The sequence below is a fragment of the Drosophila sechellia genome, chromosome 3L (assembly GCF_004382195.2).
Source record: "Drosophila sechellia strain sech25 chromosome 3L, ASM438219v1, whole genome shotgun sequence".
Taxonomy (NCBI): domain Eukaryota; kingdom Metazoa; phylum Arthropoda; class Insecta; order Diptera; family Drosophilidae; genus Drosophila; species Drosophila sechellia.
The window spans coordinates 13895966-13918396 of NC_045951.1; the positions used below are offsets into that span (position 1 = coordinate 13895966).

The following is a 22431-nucleotide window of genomic DNA, read 5'->3' on the forward strand; positions in this document are numbered from 1 at the left end:
ATTGGCAAAACTCGTTTGAAGACAATGCACATAAATGTTTAATTTATTAAGGAAGCGTGACGCGAAGAACAGGTTTGCTTCACAGGGAAGATTGCATAAGATCTTTTCGATTTGAACGCGTTATATAAGCCGGGTTCTGCAGCAGTGAAGGACAGAGAAGACATTGGAGTAAAAGTTACAGGATGTTTAAGCCACATTATCACTTGGCCGCAGGTGGGCAATAGAATATCATTTTCGATTGAAACAGAATTGAGTTTGACTTTTGCACTTTCCAGTGCTGCTGTGTTTCGTCTTCACCACAGCGCAGGTTGTGCCAAATGCAGAAATCGGTCGGATTACTATCCAAGTGCCGTTGCTGTCCAATGGAAAGCCCGTGATCCTTACCAACCAGGAACGGGAAGAGGTCGCCACCGTGGAGGAGATCAAGCCGGGAAAGGTTCATGTTGTTCAGGAGGTAGTGGTGCCACCTACAGTGAAATCTGATAATAAGGTGCGGGTGACAAGATCAGTTTCGGATTCTGGTATCCCTAACCATGGAATCCCAAATCCTGGCATCCCTAACCATGGAATACCGAATCGGGGAATTCCTAATGATGGAATCCCAAATCCTGGCATTCCTAATCATGGAATTCCCAATCCTGGAATCCCTAATCATGGAATTCCAAACCGTGGCATTCCTAATGATGGAATCCCTAATCCTGGCATTCCTAATCATGGAATTCCCAACCCTGGCATCCCCAACCATGGAATCCCCAACCCTGGCATCCCCAACCATGGAATCCCCAATGCTGGCATACCCATTCCCGATGCTTCCGAACATAAACCAGTTGTTGTTATGCCCAGCAGTCGTACCACCAGCGCACCCGCATCTACATCAATGCCCAAGCGAGTACCCACCAGGAATTGTTTCCATCTTCTGATGGGTGGCATAACCACCACGTCGCCAGTGGATATGATGACACCTCCATCTACCGAAAACTGCGATGAGCTATGCACCAAGTTCGAGTACTCGCCCATTTGTGCCTTCAATGGAATCTGCATCCATGAATTTGCAAATCAGTGCGTAATGAACACCTTCAACTGCAAGCACCGCGATTTGTCGTTCCGTGCAGTGGACGAGGATGTGTGCCGACTGGGAGTTTGCATGAGGCGATGCAAGGCGGAGGAACTGGCGCTTTAAAATAGCTATTACTCTTAGTCTTAGTATTATATCAATACAATAACATTTGTGTAAAAACATAACAAAACATTTAATTAAATGCATACAATACACAAAAAAAGTAATTGTTTCTTCTAAAATTTGGTAAATTTAGCAAACTGTCCTTGGGCTAGTAACTGATTTTAAGCTATAGTAAAAGTGTCTTAACAAATTGAAAACTAATAAGGTTTCAACAAGAAAGAAATCTTGCTTATACAAACATACAAGCTTATACTATTATTATTAGGCGTTGATTTCTTTAACACCTGTATAAAACGTAATTTTTGTAATATAACTTAATTACTTATTTATATAATGTGTTTACGAAAGGTTCAAGTGTATAAGGTTAATGAAAATTTAAAGTTGTGATTGTTTGATGTAATTTGGGCGTATGAGTTAGACAGACTCTCAGACTGCTAGCTGCCTTTTTTCAGGAAATCTGACTGAAGATCCTTCAGTGTCATCTATGCACTTCAAATCGTCCTTGCTTCTGTTTTATGTTTTGTTGATATAAAGTGGCGTCTTAAACTGACTATTTGATTGATTATTTGACTTTGGAGTGAATGTGTTGCCAAGATAAAGCAATTGCAATTGAAATACAATATGTAAACTTTCTTAATTTTCATTTTATTTTCTGCTCAACCTTTTATTTGGAAACACTTCTCACAAGCCGAACTCCCTGAGATCTGACTCCATGCAAAGAGGCTGCCAGACCTGCGTGCAACGATGGTCTTCCACGGTCTTAAACATTTTCTGGGGATTACGGCAGTTGTAGGCCGACATGGCACAGCGGCTCTCAAACTTCAGAAGGCATTGTCCATTGGTGGCACAGACCGAAGGATCCTTTTCGGGACAAGAATAGTCGCATTTATCCTCGGTCACATCCGCATAAACCCTTTTGCCGTGCTGGTCAATGCTCAGGCTATTGCTATTTGAAGCGGGAACCACTTTAGCGGCAGTATAAGCGATGAAGGCTGTACAAAATTCGTTATATTAATAAATAATTTTTGTATTTAGCTTACAAAGGAACGAACCCAGAAGGAATAAAGACAGGAGCTTCATTGTTGGTTTATGATGAGGTCCTTCGGTTGAAACTGTTGATGTTTATTTTTGTTGCGTATTACCTTGCTGCGTTCACAGCAACTGTAAAACTGTGGATTCTGGCACCGACTGGACACGTTTTTATATACTCATCAGATTTCTGCTGATGACAGCTTTTGGTTTCTGCTGCCGATGTTGCGGTCTGTCCTTCCTGATTCCCTGCATAATCCCTTACTTTAACACCTGCCAGGGATATTAAATTGCATCGTCATCGGTGCCATCAGCAGCTTTGTCTGTCATTTTTATTCTTATCTGCTTTGTAATTATAATGCCAAGCCTGACTAAAAATAATACTCCGAAATGCCAAATTTGCATATTTATTGTTGGCATTTCAATGTTGATTTCGCTATATCTGCCGCCTGAAAGTATGCTATGAATCGCAACCATTTCGCTTTAGTTGTGGAAAACTCCGCGTTCCCTGTGATGGCGCTAATTTCTTCAACAAGCATTAACTAATTAAATGCAGTATACATTTATTTGAAATAACCAAAAATGTACTATATTTACACCTCTTTATTTAATCAATGCAGTAATTAATAGATTATTTATTAAACGGTAAGAGCCATAGAAATGTATAGACGTACATGTTTATTTAATTGATATTGATAAAAAACCATTCAATATGCAATTATTTTTTTTGTATTTTACATATTCTGACACCTTTAATAATTACAATTATAATTTGTGGACCCTCTGAAACAAAATTGCATATATGATTTTATTAAGGAAGCGATTAAATCAGTATGTGAGAGATATGCCCAGGTGGAAGACAAGTCTACCCCATCCCCTACCCCATCGACACCCTTCTTCGAAGTGCGAGTCTCAGCTCACTGGTCCGTTCAAGCGCAACCAAAAACCTGTTAGCATCTCGTGTGCTGAGAATTTACATAAAAACCAAATAATAACATGAACAAATATTATTAAACAAATCGTTTGCAAGGCTGGTGACGTTTAAGGGAGCCCCAAATGCCTTTATAAAGTGGAAACATTTGGAGGAAGAGTCACAGAACGCCTTTGGGTGTCGAAAAGGAACACAAGTACGGATTAACTGAGTAACATGAAGACTATTTTGGTTTTAGGTAAGTTTAAATTAAACGAACATTTTATATTTTGAACACAGGGAAAGCATTAAAATTATATAAAAATCATTGAGTTAACAAGAAACTTATGCATAATATCGAGGTTAGTTGAACCAGAATAATGCTAGAATTTACTTAAAGAAATTGATCTATATTATATCTGGGTCTAAAAGCAAGAAAATTATAAAATAATCCCTTGATATTTCCTAGCCATCCTGTCGCTGGGACAAGCCGCCGAGTTGACCCAGACTACGGAAACCGCAACTACAACCACAACGGGGAAACCCCAGCAAACGGAGCTCCCCATTCACATCCAGAACCTGATAACCAGCCACATCAATCATGTACTCCAGCACATAAAGAACAAACCTCAGGTTTCGAACACATTGAGTGGACCGGTGGATTGGCACGGGAGTGGGAGTGGGAGCGACGCGCCAGTGGTCAAGCCCCATTCAGATCTCCTTCCACCACTGGCACACTCTGGTGATGTCCTTGCCCCTCCCCTTGCCGACGTCCCAGCGGCTTCACCTGCGTTGCAATCTGGCATACAGTCGGTGCAAGCTGGCAATCCACCGGTGAAGGTGACCCATCACCAGGCCACCGGTACTCTGATCCACCACGGAAGGCCGTTGGTGCAGAATAAGGTGGTGATGCCGCCCGTAGAGCATGTGGTGCTCTCGCTTCCTGGTCAAGAACCTATCAACGTGGCCGAAAAGCTGCAAAAACTGCACCAGCATGTGACCAAGGTGATGCAACAGGCCGAGAAACACATTCCATTAGCAGTAAACCAGGCCATTAAACAAAAGAAAGAACAGGAAGCTCAAAGAGAAAAGGAGCAGCTCCAGAAGGATAAAGAAACCAATAAGGTTGATGACAAAGACAAGGATGTTAAAGAGGATCAGGAGGATCCTGAACCATTCGAAACAACACCTCAACCGAATTCATCGAAGGCAGGTCGCTCGCTGGTTATTCCCGATAAAGTGTCCAATATAGTCAACCAAGTTCACGCCCACATTCCCCAACTGATTGCCCAGCATCGCGAGGAAATGAAACTGGGAAAATGCAATTTCCAGTGTCCCAAAGCATCACTGTCCATTTGTGCCAGCAACGGCAAATGTGTGGTCAATTTTCCAGGCCAATGTGAGCTGAGTCAGTGGAACTGCTTCAACACCAAGAATGGTAATGGCCTACTTTCAATATTTTCGATTATATTAATATAATATATGTTTACTGTTTTGCAGTTTTCCACCAAGTGCACGATGCCGAATGCCAAAATACCATTACTTGCTATAAAAGGGATATGATGTAAGCTGTTCCTCTGGGATGTGATTCAATTATACAAAATGAATTTACACTATATTCCATGGAAAATATTTAAACCTTTTAAAATAATTCCAAATTTATAATAGCTGCAAAATATAAAGTAGATATTAAAACAGTGAATCAGTTAAACTATTTTCTACAAACCGATTTTGAAAAGTTAAGGTCCCATTTACCATAATATTATGGTATCATTACCATTGCCACCAGATTTCCGCTACCCATTCGCAGTCAGATCCCATTTGGACGACATTTTCCGTATCGGCCACGAAGTTGTTTGCTTGACATTTTATCTTCACTTTCGCCACACTTTCAGAATTGCCGGGAGCTGGCTGGGATGTCCCATCTGCTCCTGGCAGGCGAATGATTGCGCGGCAATCATCCAATTTGTCAAAATGGCTTATTAACGGATTTGGGTAAGAGCCGCACGACCAGCGTAGCGGAGTTGGCTCAAATAAATGCCATTATCATTGATTTGCCAATACAAATGCCACAAAAGCGACAGCGTCGAGGGGATGGGGCTTGCTTTTCGAGATTGGAGCTTGGCCAAATGCGGAATCGACAGCTGTGTACCGACTTGGCCAACATTTTTGCTGCGGCTTATCACTAAAATGTAGCCACATGTAGCCGCTGGTAACCAGGATCCCCGAATGGAAACCTGGACCCGTTTCGAATGTCGGACCTCCGGGCGATAACTTCTGCAAATGGTCTATGCAAATTGCGATTTGAACCAATTAAAAGGCACTTCTGGTCGACTAACGGAGTTCAAGGGAAGTTCACAAATGGCTTTGGTATTTTTTTTTTTTGTTCGTTATCTAAGAAAAAGATGGCTATCTTGTTGTGGGCAACTATCAATTCCTCCAACCCATATTTTACGTATATCCAGTCATCTACATGGTAGGTTTTTGGCCAAATCCCCATCCTCAACTGTTAACTATTCGTTGTAGCATGCGAAATCTACGACATCTATTCGCCTTTTGGGGCCCATAAATTTTCCACTTTTCCATCCGCATTTCCCCCGGGAGATCTTAGATGTCCAGAGACCCCTTTTCGCTGGATTCTCCGCCGTGTTCTACAAATGTTTGACTTAGTTTCGCTCCATCTGGCCGCCTGCTGCGTGTCTGGCCTTCTTTGCTCTGTTTTTGGCCAGGTCCGCAGTGCCACGCATGCGTCTTGGCCATTATACCACCGAATTCCCCTCCACTTGCAACTGCCCCATACAAAAAAAGACCGTTAGCTCTGCAGCTCGCTTATCTCAGCCACATGCCTTGGTTTGGTTTGGCTTAGTCGCAGTTACTTCTTCCCAGTGCACTGAAAAAAAAGTTTAAATATGACGCAAAGGAAACATTTCTACATGTCTTAAATAGACATTGTTATAACTATTAGATATGTATTACATATTTAAGGTATTTTATATTTTTATCAGATATATTTTTCAGTGCATGCAGGCTGTCTCTGGTTAATGCCGAATGCGTGAGCTGTGGGCCGTGCCGCATTTGATGGCTTGGATAGCTCCGGCTCCCGCCTTCCAGCTTCTGCTCCTGCTGCTGTTTCTGCTCCTTTGGTTGGCTGCAGAGCAGAGCGGAAATGCAATTAACACTTTGGGCCGTAATTGCGTGCCAAATGCATTTCGTTGGCTTCGCTGGCAGTCCACATTGGCTATGGCCAGTGGAGAATCCGAGTATCCGAGGATTGGAGGGAGAAACTGGAATATAGCCGCTCCTACTAGCAGTCTTGTTTTGATTTGCTCGGCTCATTTGCAAGAAATGTTCCCATAAATCAATTTGGAAATGCTCGTTGACTACTGTCCGTTCGCAAATTTCTGCCCCGTAGAGAATTTTCTTTTGTGGAGGTGGCTGCTTTGGATGCTTCAAAGTTTCTGAAAGGTTACATAAGCTTCTAATGAAATGGAATGCCATTTCGGGGGCGTTTGTGATGATGGGCCTACTAGGAAATCTGGGAGCAAGGCCTGTAAGCACTTTTTAACTTTTACTGATAGTGTAAAATGGTAGCCAACGTATAGTAAAATGTTTATTGTATATTTCATCAAGTAGTTTTGGATGTTTCCTTTATTTCCAACGGGTTAAATGATTTTCCCTAATGCACTCCAGGAACTGGACCATTTTGTTTTTTAATTTCTGATTTGATGCTCTGAGCCATATAATTTCCCATTCATTTTATGCGCCACGAACCATAAATTGGCTTTTTAACTTGTTTTATTCTTTACCAATTATCTGCGATTTCCACACAAATGCCTACCAATTTGGTAATTCCTGGTGGGAATGACTGACCGCAGCATTTCCTGTTTTCCGTTTCTCCCACATTAAATGGCTGCCTTAACTTTGTTTTTCGTTTAAGTGAAATTAATTGAGTAATTTGATGCGAAATGTTGCGACACGCAGCGGAAAAGATGGAATAAGCGAGGAAAACTGCAAACAATTCCACAAACAGAACTCAAAAGGGGCGATGGGTGGTGGATGGTGGATTGAGGGATCGTGGGCAGAAGGTGCGGCAGATGCAGATTATAAAATGCCCATCGGCCAGGGCAGTTGAACCGGACTGAAAAAGAGGCCAGGCAACAGAATTTAATATAAAGCATATTAACTTTGATGGCAAATGACTGCGGGCCCAAATGGGTGGCAGGGGGATAAGTGGGGGCGGTCTCTAGAGGGCTAGGGATGCGGGAGGGGACAGCCCGTTTTGGACCCATTCCAGCAACACATGTTTGATGATGATGCGCGCTCTTGAAGTTAGGCCCAACGTGGGTTCCAGCCGCCTGACAAGCGTTTAAAAAGGTTTTATTTACACCGATGATGGCAGCGGCCAAAGCGGGACGCCACTAGTCGGCCAGAGGGAGACAGGTAGCCCGAGAATCGGATCGCTCTTGGCCTGGTCCAATGTGCAGCGCAATTAAGTTGCCAACAACTTTGAAATTATGCAATTATGGGTATGAGGAATTGCCTGGAAATTACACGAGGGACTTGACGAACAGCAGCAGTCAAGAAGAGCAAGTGCACTGAGCACAAAACCGAGCTTTATGGAAATCATATTTTGAATATTTAATATATGCGTTATTTTATTTACCAAACTAACGATCTGACATAATAGGTTGCGCAATTCTTAGCTTTGTGCAATGATTACTTACTATATAAAACAATGAATTTAAGGGATTTAAAAAAGCTTCCTTTGATCTAATAAAGTATATTATAAATAAACAAATTATCCTTATAAAAAGCATCTTCTTTTATTCTGAACATTATTGCTAATTAATCTTTTGATTAAAATTATAAGAACTTTACGGGTACAATAATAGTTCTAAATGGATTTTTGCACATGAAAATTTTTTTGAAATTTTAGTTAAGTTCGATGGCTACCTTTTTTCAGTGCCGCAGCAGCAAAAGTGGAGCTTAAAACAGCTCAAGTGGAGCCCGTCTCCCGACTCAGAGCCTACTTGATTATTTATTAAAACGAAAGTTAAACAGCGAAAGGAAGCAATTTTCCATATAAAAGAAGCGGAGTTCGCTGCTGAGGAAGCCGGGATTCGCCTGGCCATGTGTCTATGGAAGTTTTGTGGCCCCCTCCAGAGCGTAATTGCCATGTTTAAAGTGTGATTAATTTGTAATCATCAAAAAGGCAAAAACGGCCATGTAGAGAACAGCTCTGCGGCTCCGTGGAAGCTCGGCAAATGTTTGCATTTTAAGTTGCCGGGCAGAAAGGCAGAAACCAAACGAAGTCAGAGTATAAAAGCTAAACCAAAAGACAGGAATCGCCGCCTCAGGATGGAAGAGGGGCGTTAGTCGGTGAGGGGCGTGGCGGGGCAGAAGAAGTGCGGGACAACAGCGTGTTCTCTAAGTAATTGAGTTTGCTCGCTGAGGCGTTGAAAGTGGCCGGGAATCGGGGAAATCGGGCAAGTGGCCGCTGTTGAGATAATGAGCCAGCGAAAATATATGCATATATGCATAAAGTTGAGCTCCACACTTCTATGCTACGAAATCGTAATCGAATCGTTGGCCAACACAAAAGTTAAGAATATTATTATCCTTAAAAGTTACCCATTCAAAAGATAGCCGGACTCTAACCGAATTATTTTATGTTATTTTATTTCAATAAAATGTAAGCTGGCAATCGATTCACCTAATTCCTCTTATTTCGCCAATGTATTTAAACTCTAATTATGGCCATTCTGAGAAGTGACCAAACATTCTTTATCAATCGTATATCGATCAGCAACCATGATTGCCAATTTAATTAGCTGACAACTTTATTAGCACCTAAGAGAGAGCAATGCGGATGGTTTTGGCCAAGACAGCGCAGTAAACACGATTCTCTCAGCTGGCTACGACTAATTACAGACACCGGCTGCTCGAATGCATCCAGTAGATACGCGTACGAGCCATAAAAGCCAATCGCGAAAGCATTGCCATTAATTAAGCCAAAGTATAAATCTCGCATTGCTCCAAAGCCGAAAACCAAACAAAGCAGGAAGCTGCCAAAGTCATCTACTCAGACCGCCTGCCGCGCATGCCCAGGTCAGAATGGTCATCTCAGAGTCAGCTTTCAGTGCAAAAAATAGCTAGGAGAAAGGAAAATTTAATTAACTTAAAAACTTTATGGTATGCTATGAATGTTTCATATAAAATAAAATTCATTAAAACCTTTGGGAAAACTACGTCCCCTTTTTTTCCAAGCAAATAATTTGACAAACTGGAATGCAAAAAAATTGTATCTACATTTTATTAACTGTTCAATTAAGCTGGCTGAGTACTGCGCGCCAAGAGGGAATATTCATTTATTAATTTAGATCAACATTTTTTGTCTTTTGCGCATGTCAAATATGATTGTGAAATAAATAATATAAGTTTTACTTAACTATCCACTATGATATTTAAATGTTTTACCTTCCACTTGCCTAGACGTGCTTTAAAAATATTTTTTCTTTACGATTGGCTGCATAACTGAACGGCTACCGGCTCTCGACCTTTTGGAAATAGCCAGATACATTTTCCACAGCACTGATGGCCATGAAGCGAAAATAATGGGGAGGGGCCGGGAAAAGGAGGCAAAACTGCGGACCTGTCCAGCCCGACATTCCAAATAATTACAAGCTATAAAAATTTATGAGCGCCAAGGATTTTCTTTTGCCACCACAAAACGCGAATGCGTGTGTGCGCCCGGGGCTCTGACCAAAAGAAGTATCTACGTATCTCACAGATACAACGCACTCACCCATAAAACAGTCGCCTCAACTGCAGTCTGGTCCCAGTTCCTCCTGCTGCCGGTTTCTCCGTCGGTTTTGGCGAGCCTTTTGTTCTGGTTTTGTGCATTGATTGAAAATTAAGTTGTGCCGATTGGGTGGCGCACTCTTGAATCCATCGGCCGATTTATCATTCAATCATCCTGTCACGAAATGTGTTAAAATTCAATTAGAAATGCTACGAAAGGAGTGCGATTTTATAACTGTTTGTTTTTTATGTTATGTATACCTATTTTACGACAGCCCGTGGGATTATTTTAAAAAGAGCAAATATTTTTGTAAGAAATACAAATATTTAAGTGAACAATTATTAATGATTATGGCATATTAATATGGAATTTAAACAAATCGTAGTATAAAAAGAAAGTATAAGGTCTAGAAAAAAATTTAATTAAAAAGGTAAATGCTTAATTTTCATAAATTTTCACCCACACTATGAATTAACTCCAAATCTTCCTATTATACGTCGTATCTTTTAAATTTGACTTTCATGTTACCACATTTGACCTTCTTTCATAGTTTATTGATTCGAACTTCCCAGATGACCAACGGTCAGACATTCAATTTGAATAGTTGTCATATGAAGTCAACGCTAGAACTTCTCCCTACCAAAAACCCAGTTCGCATCCTGAACCTGGAGCTCAAGTGATGGCTACATCATGCTCTTCCACTTGATTTACGTCTAACTGTAATCGAATAATATATCAGGCAAAAGGCTAGTGGCCAAGTTGCCAGGTAGCTCCAACTATCTTAGCCACAAAAACCAATTCAGTCTGCGGATACCCCTGCAACCGTCCCTTTCATCGACGTGCACTCAACAAAAAATATTTTTAATTTCTAAAATTGTATTAAATAACTAAAATTGATGTGTTAGCACTGACAAATTCTAAACACTTTCGAAGGATATTTGTAAATAATATCAAATATATATTAAATTATTTCGAGGGCGCTTTCCTCTTAACTTTCCATGTTAAAAAATATACAATACAAAATTTACTTTGAATACATAAAAATGTATGAGATCAAAACATTAATTACTTAATTTTTTAGGTGTTTCGTTTTGAGTGTCTGCTCTAGGCCAATGTATCCCCTCCGCTAAGTCCTCTCTCGGTCGAACTAACGGCACGACAACCTTAGTCAAAAGCTCAGGCATAAAATCAATTACATTGACAAATGAGCAGCTGACAAGCTGGGGGGATGGGGCATGGGTAATGGGGTGGTGGAGCCTGCGGTGGGAGCATGTGTCAAAGCGTTCCAAAAGCGCCATGTGCCCTGAGGCCAATAGATGCTACGCGGTTTTACCAGGAAAACGGGCACAGTGGGTAACATTACACTCAAACTATATATATTACGTAGATAATTTTTTTTAGAAATTTTTATATATATATTTTCCAAATAATATGTATATTTAATTCTTTTTAAGGAAAAAGCCTAAAAATTGCATTATTTTAAAATAGAATTAATGGAAAAGAATATAACTACATATATTAATAAATGAAAGAATACAAAATAAAACGTTTAATTTATATATATGCCAAATAAATAGGTATTACATTATATTTTACATCGATAGATATGTAGATTTTGGGAGATCGTATTTCCATAATATCTTTCACTTTCCGCCTTAAAGAAATGGTGTTAAAAAGAAATAATATATACTCACCTGTAAATTACAAAACCTGTATGTCAACATGTGTAATAATAAATAAATTATAAAAATCGATCGTAACATAGTATCTCTCGCACATGCCTTAGCATTTATTATACAAATACAATCAATATTGATAATTAAAAACCCACACGGCCATTGGCCCGACAAACTTTGGCTAATGGTTCCACCAAAGACACTAGAATAACAAGATGCATAACGGCCATACATTCGTTTGGCACTATGCAGCCACTTTTTTGGTGAAGGCCAAATTTGCTCTCTTTCCGCTCGCTCACGCTGAGAGCATAAGAAATCTAAAAATAGAATTTGCTTGCTTGTTGAGTAAAAACAAGAGACGAGAACGCGTATATGTGTGCGTGTTGTGCTAGAAGACGATTTTCGGGCCGAAATCAATTCTGATCGAAGAAACGAATTTACATATTTGGAGTTGTGGCCAATTTCGTAGCAATATGATGAAATAAAATAAAAATTCCCTGACTATTATAATTTTAAAGTTATATTCGCTTGTTAAAATCGCCGCTCGAATTAGCTACCGTTTACATATTTATATTTTATTCTTATTTTATTTATATTATGTTATATTAATTAATTATTTGTAATATATGTAATATTCGGTACCCAGGGAACATCACGGGGAGGCCATTAGAATTGTAATGGGGTCCTATATTAATTAGGCCTTCGAGTCGACTTGAAATATTTTAATGTATAACATTAAAACATTTCCATGTTCCCCAATTAAGTTATTTTTCTAACTATTGTTTTTTTTTTTATATTTTGCGTCCAGTTTTCAGTCGCCAATTATTTAAATATAAATTTGAAACATAAATTTTCCAAAAAGAAGACATAACATTGAGAAATAAATATTTCATAAAAATAATAATTATTTTTTAATTTCATAAAAAAATAATAATTTTATTAATATATAATAAAAATAATAATTTTATTAATAAATAATAATATTTCATAAAAAATAATAATACGTAGTAGAAAATAAAAATTAATAAAATAAATAAAAATATGAAAACAGTTCGTTGCTAAAGTCATATCGTCAGGCACGAAGTGCGGACACAAGCAGTCAACAACCATTGCCTTATTTATTTTTCTCACGCCGCAAGCTGAATACCCTAATGACAAGTATTCTAATATAAAGTCATTTTCGAAATTTATTTTGTGATGTACATAGATTCGTCTATTACTATTTCTAAGCTTCATTTAAATAATAATAACGTTAAGGCAATGCAAAACAAGAATTTTTCGCATGGTGCCAATTGATAAAAATAATATAGATTTAAAGTCAACGAACTTCTAAGGTGAAGGGCATATTTTGTCAAATTTACAATACATGAGCATACGTGTGCACACATACAGTTGTATGCTATCACTGTATGCGTAGAAAAGAGCTGTTTGCTGTAGCGCTCTCCGCTCTTTCTCTCTCGAACAAAAACTTAATAGAGCCTGGAGCCACCTCTAGAGCCACAGCCAAAAAATCGCGTACCAAAAATTTGTATGGCCGTTACTCATCTTGTTATTCTAGTGTCTTTGGTTCCACTGTATTAAAGTGGCGATGCAGTCTTCATGCTAAACAAGTAATCTGGAGTTCGGTAAACGCGGTACATTCACATTCGCCAGAATCGGCTTCTCCACGAAGAATAGGTCTTCGTATCGCTATATGGAACCCAGCCCAAAGACCCACACCACCCATTCTCGACCCATGAATTATGTGACTTATTAAAACGTCATTCGAGTTGACAAGTTGCCTTTGCCACTGTCGTTTGTCCACTTGGCCTCAGATTACCTGGTCCCTCCCCAAAGCCCACAACTCCATGGATGAGCAGGAAACTTCTAATTGTTATATACTGTCCATCCGTCTTGGCCACGTCGATGGTCGTGCGTGCTCTGCGAGGTGGGCCATTGTTTATGCTCCTTGGGATCCCGGTAATCAATGAGCTGCCAGCCTCACCGCCTTCATCAATTTGCATTTATAATTTTCAGACTGATTGACTTTTGGGGCTTCGTCTCCGCTGCTGTTTGCACAAAATGGATAACCCTGTGATGAGAGACAGGTTGCAATCGGAGGTCCTTGCTGTGGTCGTGACGCAGTAATCCCATTTGTAGGAGGTAACACGATGGGCAAAAATTGAGGTGATCATTTGGAAAATACAGCGTGTAAGCTGTGTGGAAAACTTTAGATTCACGCCAAATGCTACAAGATAATAAAATACTGAAATTTGCGATAATACTAAAAGATAATTGTGCCACTAAAAATAACATAGATTGCATTGGTGTGTCCGAAAGGACATTACTTTTACTATTCATTTGTAAAAATAGGTCAATTAACATTACTAAATTGAAGGGGTAGACACTAGGGTGGGCGCTACGTTGGATCCTAGATTTTTCAAACACTTTAAAATTTTTTGTAGTGTGACCGTATTCCAAAAAGGTATTAGTTGGCGTTATGCAATTCAAGTTGTTTTCTTGTGTCGCACGTGTTCTTTCTCTGAGATCTGACTCTCGACTTTGTTTGTTAAAAATAAATGCTAAGATGGACAGTGATAGGAAATTAAACAGCGATTCCAATGAAAATACTTCAGGGAACGATGAATTGGTAAGATCTCCTCCCTTTGCGATAGATATTCGCCTAGAAAACCATATTTCCATTTCAGCCTGGCAGTAGCTCGAACGCGAATACTGAGCAAAATGCACCCGGGGCACACGGCATCGTGGGAAGAGAATATTTCCAGAATAATAACGACCAGCAAAAAAAGGAATTATTTGTGCTTGACATGAAAAGTAAATTCCTGTTTTTAAATAAGATGCTCGAGGAACATGAAAGTTATAAAGATATGATCGATAAACGCAAGGGATCAATCACCGCTATGCGGGACAAGTATGCAATTGAAATAGCCGAATTGAGCAAAACCTTAAACGACGAATGTGCTCTTGCTTCCCAATCGTCATCTGTATCTATTTTAGAAAGCTGTGGACTAAAAAGTAAGTCAACTAAACAGCCCACTGAACAAGCCCAATACGAAAATGGGAATAAATACAAGGAATTGCGCCTTGCTAAGCTAAAAGAAGAATTGAGGCTACTGGACAGCGAAATATCGAACTTAAACCGTTGCATAGAAAAACGTCACCAGGCTGCTTCCAAGCTAAAAGATAATATAGGAATTCTATATAAACGAGTTGAGCCACACATATAAAAACCAAACAAAATGGTCTATAAGTTTAAAGGTACGCATTAATAATAAGTATATTAATGTTTATTTATAATTTCACTCAATTTCATATATTTCAGTTTCGAGTCGAACTGACCAAAAAAAAATTGGAAATTGAGAAGCTCAAGCATATAAAATCAGCATTGTATTTAAAAAAATATATATATATATATTATGCACTGCCCAATTTACCATTTGTATTATATTTTTACACGTGTTTCAATTACGCTACCTATCTCTTTTGATGCGACAAATGTTACACATCATAAAACAAAGGCCACCTTCTTTTCACGCCTGCTTTTATGCTCATTCATTCTGTGGTGGTATTATGTTTTTGGCTTATATCGTGGAAGGGATTCTGCCGAATGCATTAATTAAATTTAATTAAAATGTGTGAACTGAGCTTGTCATAACAAATTCGCCTCACATTTGAATTACATCCCACGACCGACCTTCTTTTTAAGCCCCACATCCAAGTGAAATGGGACAGCAGGAGCGTTGTCAACAGCAACAAAATGGCTCATTAAAAACTTTTATGCTGATGAGATGGCGAGGGCTGTAAAAACTTGGCCAAGAAGTGTGGCCAAGCTGAGGATGTATGCCCATGCGTGTGTGCGCTTAGTTAATTAGCGGCGTAATAATGCACACACACACTCGGTTTCTCCAGGTAATTGAAGCTCACCTGCCCAGGTGGCACGCACATCCCATTTGGTCTCATCTTCACTCGCAATATTTTCATCAACTGTTGCTCATTCGTTTCACCCTCTTAGGCGTTAAGTCGTGTAGAAGTATAGAAGGTCACTTTCTGCTTTGAGTGGATATAAAGTGCTGCGAAGTTAGATTACTAAGGGAAATGCGAATATTTTGGTTGTGTGGAAGTTATTAAAGAAATGGAATTTTCAAACTGTACTCAGTTTATACTTGGTTATAGTATTCAGAACTACAGCTAATAATGTTTGCCCTTGAAATAGTGACTTTACACAAACCCAATCGAGTTTGAGGTGAAGCTCATTTAAATGTGACTTTCCACATCCCAGTCACAGACTGTTGCACACTTGCTGTCGTAACCTATTTACCCCGTAACTCCCATTGCCACAGGATCTCTCGCAGGATGACATCCTTCGGATAAACCTGCAACGGCACAAAAACACCCGTGGGTGTCGTTAATTGAAATTATTATACTTGTCTGTGGTATCATAAATGCGACTCGTTAAATTTGTATGTATGACACTCTATAGTCGGGGGCGTGCATAATGCGTGAGTGGATATGCGAGGGGTATCCCCGTACATACGCAGGAATATATATCCGAGATATATGCAGCCTCATATCCTGCTCATTTCGCTCGTCCCCGGTGTCGGGGGTCTATGGAGTGTCTCTTATATGCATGGCGTCGTCATCGCTTCAGCGACAAAATGGAAATTTGTTGCCGCATTGCTCATGGCGTTGCCACGCCCCCTTCGCACTCATCCTCCCCAGGCGCCCACTACAAGGCCCCCTTTTGGGCCAACCATGTGTGCGGCCGTTGTTGCTGTTTTAATGTGTCAAGTGTTTTATTTGCGCGTGTTACCTACTTTGATTTTATTTGCCCGCTCGCCAGGGAAACTGCACTGGGAAAAATAAACTTTAACATTCGGAAAAGTCGCTTCGAATGTCACTACGCGGAGTGACATGGTGAAATATACATATTTGATAATCATTTTCTCTAAAACCGTTGTTCATATATTAATCTTTTAATCGTTTTAAGGAAGAATTGATTTCCAAGTGCAGATCCTGTGTTCCATCAACACAATATAATTTCCGAGGAAGGGCATTCCACTCGTGTATAACTCACTTGCTTTTATGTTTAATTCATGCGCAAATTGTCGCGGAAATCTGACGTCAAGTGTATTAAACGCCATGCTCTGCTTTTGATTTATGGACCCAGTTGGTGCCACTGCCATTTTGGGGCACTGGGGGAATCGGGATGAGAATGCGGATGGGAATGGGGATGAGAAGGGTGCTGCCGCGGTGCTGGCCGTCAATTCCAATAGCGAAATGAAATTGTTGCTAATTTATGAGCAAGTAAGCCATGGCCTGTTCCAGACCTTGTCGCGGTCCAAAAATTCTTTGGATGGTTAATGAGCTGCGACAGTTGCGACAGTTTAAAATTCCGCTTTAAATTTGAATTGGCAAAGGGATTAAGCGAATGGTAAGCAATAAATTGTAGATCAATGGGCTCATAATTACATGGCCGTGAAACTTGGGGCTAAGCTCCAGGAATTTATTAAAAAATACCGGGAGTACTCGTACCTAGGTTATAATATATTGGAAAACCTTACCAAGCAGAGAATTTCAAAAATACATTTGTTTATGCCTGTGAAGATAGAAATTCGTCTAGTCTAAAATTAGTATTATATTTTTCATATGTAATATTATATTAATTAACTTCTTGAATAAATCGGATTAATCCTATTTAAACTATTAATTATATTATATTAATTATCTACGTTCAGGCATTCATTAAGATATTATCAAAGTACTTAACGCCGCAAATTTCCACATCTAATTTTGAATGTGTTTTCCTACAGGAACGCCATCAATTGAATCCAATCTTGTGACCATTATGGCACCCATTCATCAACTCCTTGTGGTCAATCATCTAAGGAAGGATACTTAAGGTGCCCATTTAAAATCAATTAACGCGACAATTTGGGCGAACACTCCCCGAACACGACAAACGTTAATTATGCAACTGGCCAAACAAGCCGCTGAAGAATCTCATAGATTGAAATCTGGTGTGCAGCCGACAGAGGAAAGTGTGGCTATTGCCCAAGGCTTCTATGCTAATAGAACTGTAATTATGTGCCAATTATAAGTGTATCAATCAAGAAACGAAGAACTTTCTGGAGCACGAACTTCAAACACCTCCATATTTCAATTAAGAGCAGAACACATGCATTTACAATTCGAGCTTATTTCTAGCCAATGAGATTGACACAAATTAGGGAGAGTTACCCACATTCCATTCGTACACCTAGACTTTCGAGGGTTTTATCTGTTGGAAATCAATCAACATCTATCGAATTAATTGACGATCCTGCCACTTTGTCTTCCTTGTCTGCATATCAAGTTGCTGTCGCCGCAAGTCGACGCTTTCGTTGCCATGGATGCCATGGATGGCTGCCAAGATGCTGGCTACCAGATAACTAGTTGGAGTGGTGTCTCTTCCAGAGTCATCTGGGGCCATTCCAGCCCAGCCAGCCAGGTGGGCTCGAGATCGATGCCAAGTCAGGAAGCCAAAGCGCAAGCCAGCAGCGGAAATCACTTGGGAATTGGAGGAAGAGGAGCTGAGATGCCAACTTTGCCATTTTGCAGCTAAAGCCAGCGTGTTGAAATGCATAAAAGTTTAATTTGAAACTTTGTTTCTTTACTTCTTGACATAAAATATTTATTTACAAGTTCGCAGTCTAACCCCATCTCTTGCAAAATAATTTGTAAACCAATAACTGAAATGACGGCTGGTTACTTTAAGCCAACAGATGTTATTTATCCAAACTTAATAGTTTTAGCCACATTCAAAGGTTCACAGCACTGCTGAGAAGACTGATCATTATGCAAGACCCGCGGTGAAGAGCTTCTTCTGGTGTTGTCTTCTCTCGCTGATTACGTAATCGCAGGTTGAGTCGACTGCAGACTGGTGTAGACCGTTTTAATTGCTGCAAATTAAACTATCATTAAAATATGTAGAAAACCTGGTGGAAATTCCCCCATCCATTGCACTTTTCCTTTAGCCTTGTCACAGCAATATCAATTACGCATTACATATGACATCACAGCCCAGTGAGCCACAACAAAGTATGAAAAAAAATACAAAATGTATATAGGAAAAAGGAAAAATTGCAAATTGATTAAAAGCCATTAACATGTTCTTTATCACTCAACACATATGGCTGACTGAAGTTGGCCGGGAAGAGTTCTCCCCTTCGAATGGCTCCATGTGGGATTGGGTGTAGGCCCAACTCCACGGCACGGCCTGCGCTCCAGTTAAAGCTCTGGGCTCCAATCGCCAATCCGGGTGTAGTCTTTATCATTGGGAGGAGTCGTCCAGTTGGGTGATCAAATTTTATGGGCGTGCGTTGATGGATAGCTTAAATGGGCAGGATATTGACATTCCGCAGACATACATATATATGTTGATGATTAGAGTAAGCAGAGTTGCGTAACTGATAAATTCATAAAAAGCTTACAATAACTAGTAAGCCAAAAACCAATTATAATGATCTAGATTTAGCTTAAATATTAATACATATCAAGCTGCATATTTAAATTGCAAACTATGAAGCATTTTAAGCTGGCTTTGTCATTTCGTGTTAAATTCAGCAATTACTTCTGATTTCATTGCAATTTATATTTCTATCAGTCCTTCTCCTGTTTACCTAACCCAGTTCTATCTGCCACCGATACCAACCGGCGCTTCTCTGCCGGAAAACTTTACCCAATCGAAACCGAACTTAACCACAGAATATTCCCCCCAAAAAGTCCACAGCCTTGGCCGTATTATGCGATTCATCAATTTTATTGTTTCCTCTCGTTTGTTTTTGTGCTTTTTTTTACCATAAAAACTATTGCAATTCCAATTTGGCCACTTCCATTTCGAACCGCAACTAATTTCGACTTTATTATTTGAATTCGATTCAGGCGATGGGTCAAGCGGAGTTCAAGGCAATAAATCACTCATACGACAAGTGTGCCAGAGAGAAACTGATTGGAGTTTTGGGACTGCGATACGGGCAAAGCAAAGGGAAATGTCGCCAAGTGTTGTAGATATTTTCATGGTTCAACGACTGTGCGAGGGTCTAGACTTTCTCCTGTCCTGGCCGCTTGCCTTTACTGTTGGCCAATTTCCCGTTTATTTACGCAGTTGACATGTGCAACACGTGCGCTGACAAATCATCGAAGGATGGTGGAACTAGGGGGTTCAATAACGCCTTAACCCCTTTTCTTCAGGGAGACAATTTAACACCTGAGCGAAAGCCAGAAATAATTTATTGACACATTTTGCCTGCCACACACTTGGCCACTTGACTTTGATTTCACCCCACTGCCAATTTCACGCCCAGGCGAGCAGAAGCACCCTGTATGTTGGGGTTCAGACACCCCTGCGAATCTGAAAAAAATCGCTAAGGATAAAAAATCTTTCATTGATTTACTTGTTAATGGGTTAAAATTCATTTAAAATATAAAAGCTTACGATATATGATGCTCTTTAATTTTTATGCAATTTCCCACCAGTTTTATAATTTCAGTGATTAAATCACCGTTTTATGGGATTTTTGTGTTTCAGTGTGAAATAGAGTAGCTCAACTGTCTCGAAGGCAAAGTCCTCTTTTCCGATTTCGTTCCTGTTTTGTTTTATCGCTGCCTTAACACTTCGCTGCGCTCAAATGGATGTGGATGCTTTTGTCGCTTGTATTACACTCACTTAGGGCCAATTATGGCTAATGTCTCAATTAAGCGGCAGTTATGAAAATTATTGACTAGCGCACAGAGCTCGCCCGGCTTACGGACTTAACCTTTTTCCATCTTTCGCTGCACCTAGTTCATTGCTGTGGCAATTGCGGCTAATGGGTTAAGTGCAAGTCTCTGCCACAGCCTTAGCCCCAAATGATTAGATAATGTTGCCCCCAGGTGCACTGACGGTCACTGTCCTTCTGATGGACCCGAGTGGAGTTCAGGTTGAATGCACCAATCTGAGGTGGCACTTTAAAAATAAGTAAGCAGCCAAGCTGCGGGTTTGCATGGACTTAGGCGACGGGTTGGGCTGCATTAATGGAAATTTAATGGTCTATAGTCGAATGAACAAATTTAAAGTATTTAAGAAAAATTATGCCAATATGAAATCAACTAAGAATCACCGTTGCCACAATAATGTTGATTTGTTCTGATAATAATCATTAAAATAAACAGCAGCCAGTATCTTTATCTTTATATTTATGCAATCTTAATATATTCATTTATATCTTGTACAAGTATTGTTTTAGATATTTTAAAAGCATTTTACATATATGGAGTTCAAGATGATACGCTACTTTTATAAAATGTTCTTTGAAAACCTTTCTTTTTACACAATCTATCACAATTTATTACGCCATTTCGGCCCCTCCCCTTTTCAATTGAATTCTTCAATCTATTCCAACTTTCCCTAATTTCCCCCAACCTAAAATCTTTACAAGCAAACGGCTTTATTTAACTGGCACTCAATTCATGTTAACTCATTGTACAGATGTTCCTCCGGGAGAACACACGGGATATATTTTTGAAAAAGAAATCAAGTTGTAAAATGTACAGGTTTCTGCTGCATCATCATCTCACCTCTTAACTCCAATCGGGCCGTAATGTTCGCGGTGATCTATTCAAATTTCATAACATGTGTCAAAGTCAAAGCGAGAGGCAGTTAAAGTTGCCTTGGCTACTTGGTAATATAATTCCCCACTCTTCTCTGCAGAGGTAATAAGATATGCTCAGTTGGGTCCTCTCGTGTGCACTGAAAATTAAAAAGGTATTCTACTTCAAATTCCCCAAAAATGTGTTAGCTCATAATGTTTGATACTTACAACTTTTACAATATAAATTCAATCATGAAGATAAATATTATGTTTTAAAAAATATGTTACAGTAGAAGAAATTGAATAACTCCTTAATAAGTGAGCTTAAGTGAGCTTAATGCTTTTGTTCTGAATATCACATTTTTTTTAGTTAATTGTGTAAGTATTCTGAATCCCTTCTTTTTTTGCAGTGTATATTTGCCTGTTCTGCATCGCATACTCACTGATTGTGATTGGGATGCCTGCAGTGCGGACTTCGGCTACCGTTGGAGTCTCCAGTCTCTGGTTCTTTTTCTCTGCCAGCCTCAGTGAAAAATTTGCCTTAAATTTAATTTTTTTTATTCGTTTTTTTGTTAGGCAGCTCATTCATGCTGCCAAGTTGTCTTAAAAGATCCGTTATGGTGTGGAAACCAGTTGCCCCAGTCCCCAAGTCCCCAGTACCGATGTCTTCCGTCCCCTGCGATTCCAAGTCGTTCTCCCAGTTGGCAGCTTAAGGTGAGCTGCATAGTCGGGGAGATTACTTAATTATGAAGTAGGTCCGACAGTAATCGAGGGGAAAGGAAACGAAGAAGCCGTTCTAACAACGAAAAATAAGACTTCTCCTTAAACTTCCTCTTTATCCTCGGTTCGGTAGAAAAACTTTATCATTTGCTTAGTTTTTAAACAGTTCGTGAGCATTGTGTCTGGCCCCAAAGAAAATATTTACACTTGAAAATTAATTAATTTAACATTTAAAAATGATGTAATTAATATTCGATACATATTTACTGTCTACATTGAGGTCTGCGTTAGTTCTAATATAGCATATAATGGCTTTGTGGTGTATTACATATTTTCATGCCAACAAAATTACATTAGCCCTATTTTTATATAATATTAATATACCCAGCTTTATTATCTTAATAGTTTTAATAACTCCGATCTGGTACCCTCACTTCACACATAGCGTATCCGATATTCATCCTTTCTGCTATAGATTCCGTCATCATTTTTATATTCCATGTTAT

The 22431-nt window shown here is 39.5% G+C and overlaps 4 protein-coding genes across 4 annotated transcripts; 3 read left to right on the plus strand and 1 right to left on the minus strand.

Moving 5' to 3' along the window:
• The first annotated feature begins 112 nt into the window (after window positions 1–112).
• Window positions 113–1263, plus strand: LOC6605655 (ribosome-binding protein 1). Its single transcript, XM_002030437.2, has 2 exons — window positions 113–213; window positions 276–1263. The coding sequence occupies exons 1-2, from the start codon at window positions 183–185 to the stop codon at window positions 1178–1180; spliced, it is 936 nt and encodes a 311-aa protein (XP_002030473.2). The 5' UTR covers window positions 113–182; the 3' UTR covers window positions 1181–1263.
• Window positions 1264–1804: 541 nt separating this feature from the next.
• On the minus strand, window positions 1805–2364 carry LOC6605656. The gene is made up of 2 exons (XM_002030438.2): window positions 2233–2364; window positions 1805–2172 (listed from the first exon to the last, which is right to left on the minus strand). Exons 1-2 carry the CDS (start codon window positions 2258–2260, stop codon window positions 1862–1864), a joined length of 339 nt encoding a protein of 112 aa, XP_002030474.1. The 5' UTR covers window positions 2261–2364; the 3' UTR covers window positions 1805–1861.
• A 906-nt stretch (window positions 2365–3270) lies between these two features.
• On the plus strand, window positions 3271–4830 carry LOC6605657. The gene is made up of 3 exons (XM_002030439.2): window positions 3271–3378; window positions 3589–4557; window positions 4620–4830. The coding sequence occupies exons 1-3, from the start codon at window positions 3357–3359 to the stop codon at window positions 4685–4687; spliced, it is 1059 nt and encodes a 352-aa protein (XP_002030475.1). The 5' UTR covers window positions 3271–3356; the 3' UTR covers window positions 4688–4830.
• A 9154-nt stretch (window positions 4831–13984) lies between these two features.
• LOC116801116 lies at window positions 13985–14982 on the plus strand. Its single transcript, XM_032718816.1, has 3 exons — window positions 13985–14226; window positions 14285–14855; window positions 14920–14982. The coding sequence occupies exons 1-2, from the start codon at window positions 14077–14079 to the stop codon at window positions 14822–14824; spliced, it is 690 nt and encodes a 229-aa protein (XP_032574707.1). The 5' UTR covers window positions 13985–14076; the 3' UTR covers window positions 14825–14855; window positions 14920–14982.
• Window positions 14983–22431: the final 7449 nt, after the last annotated feature.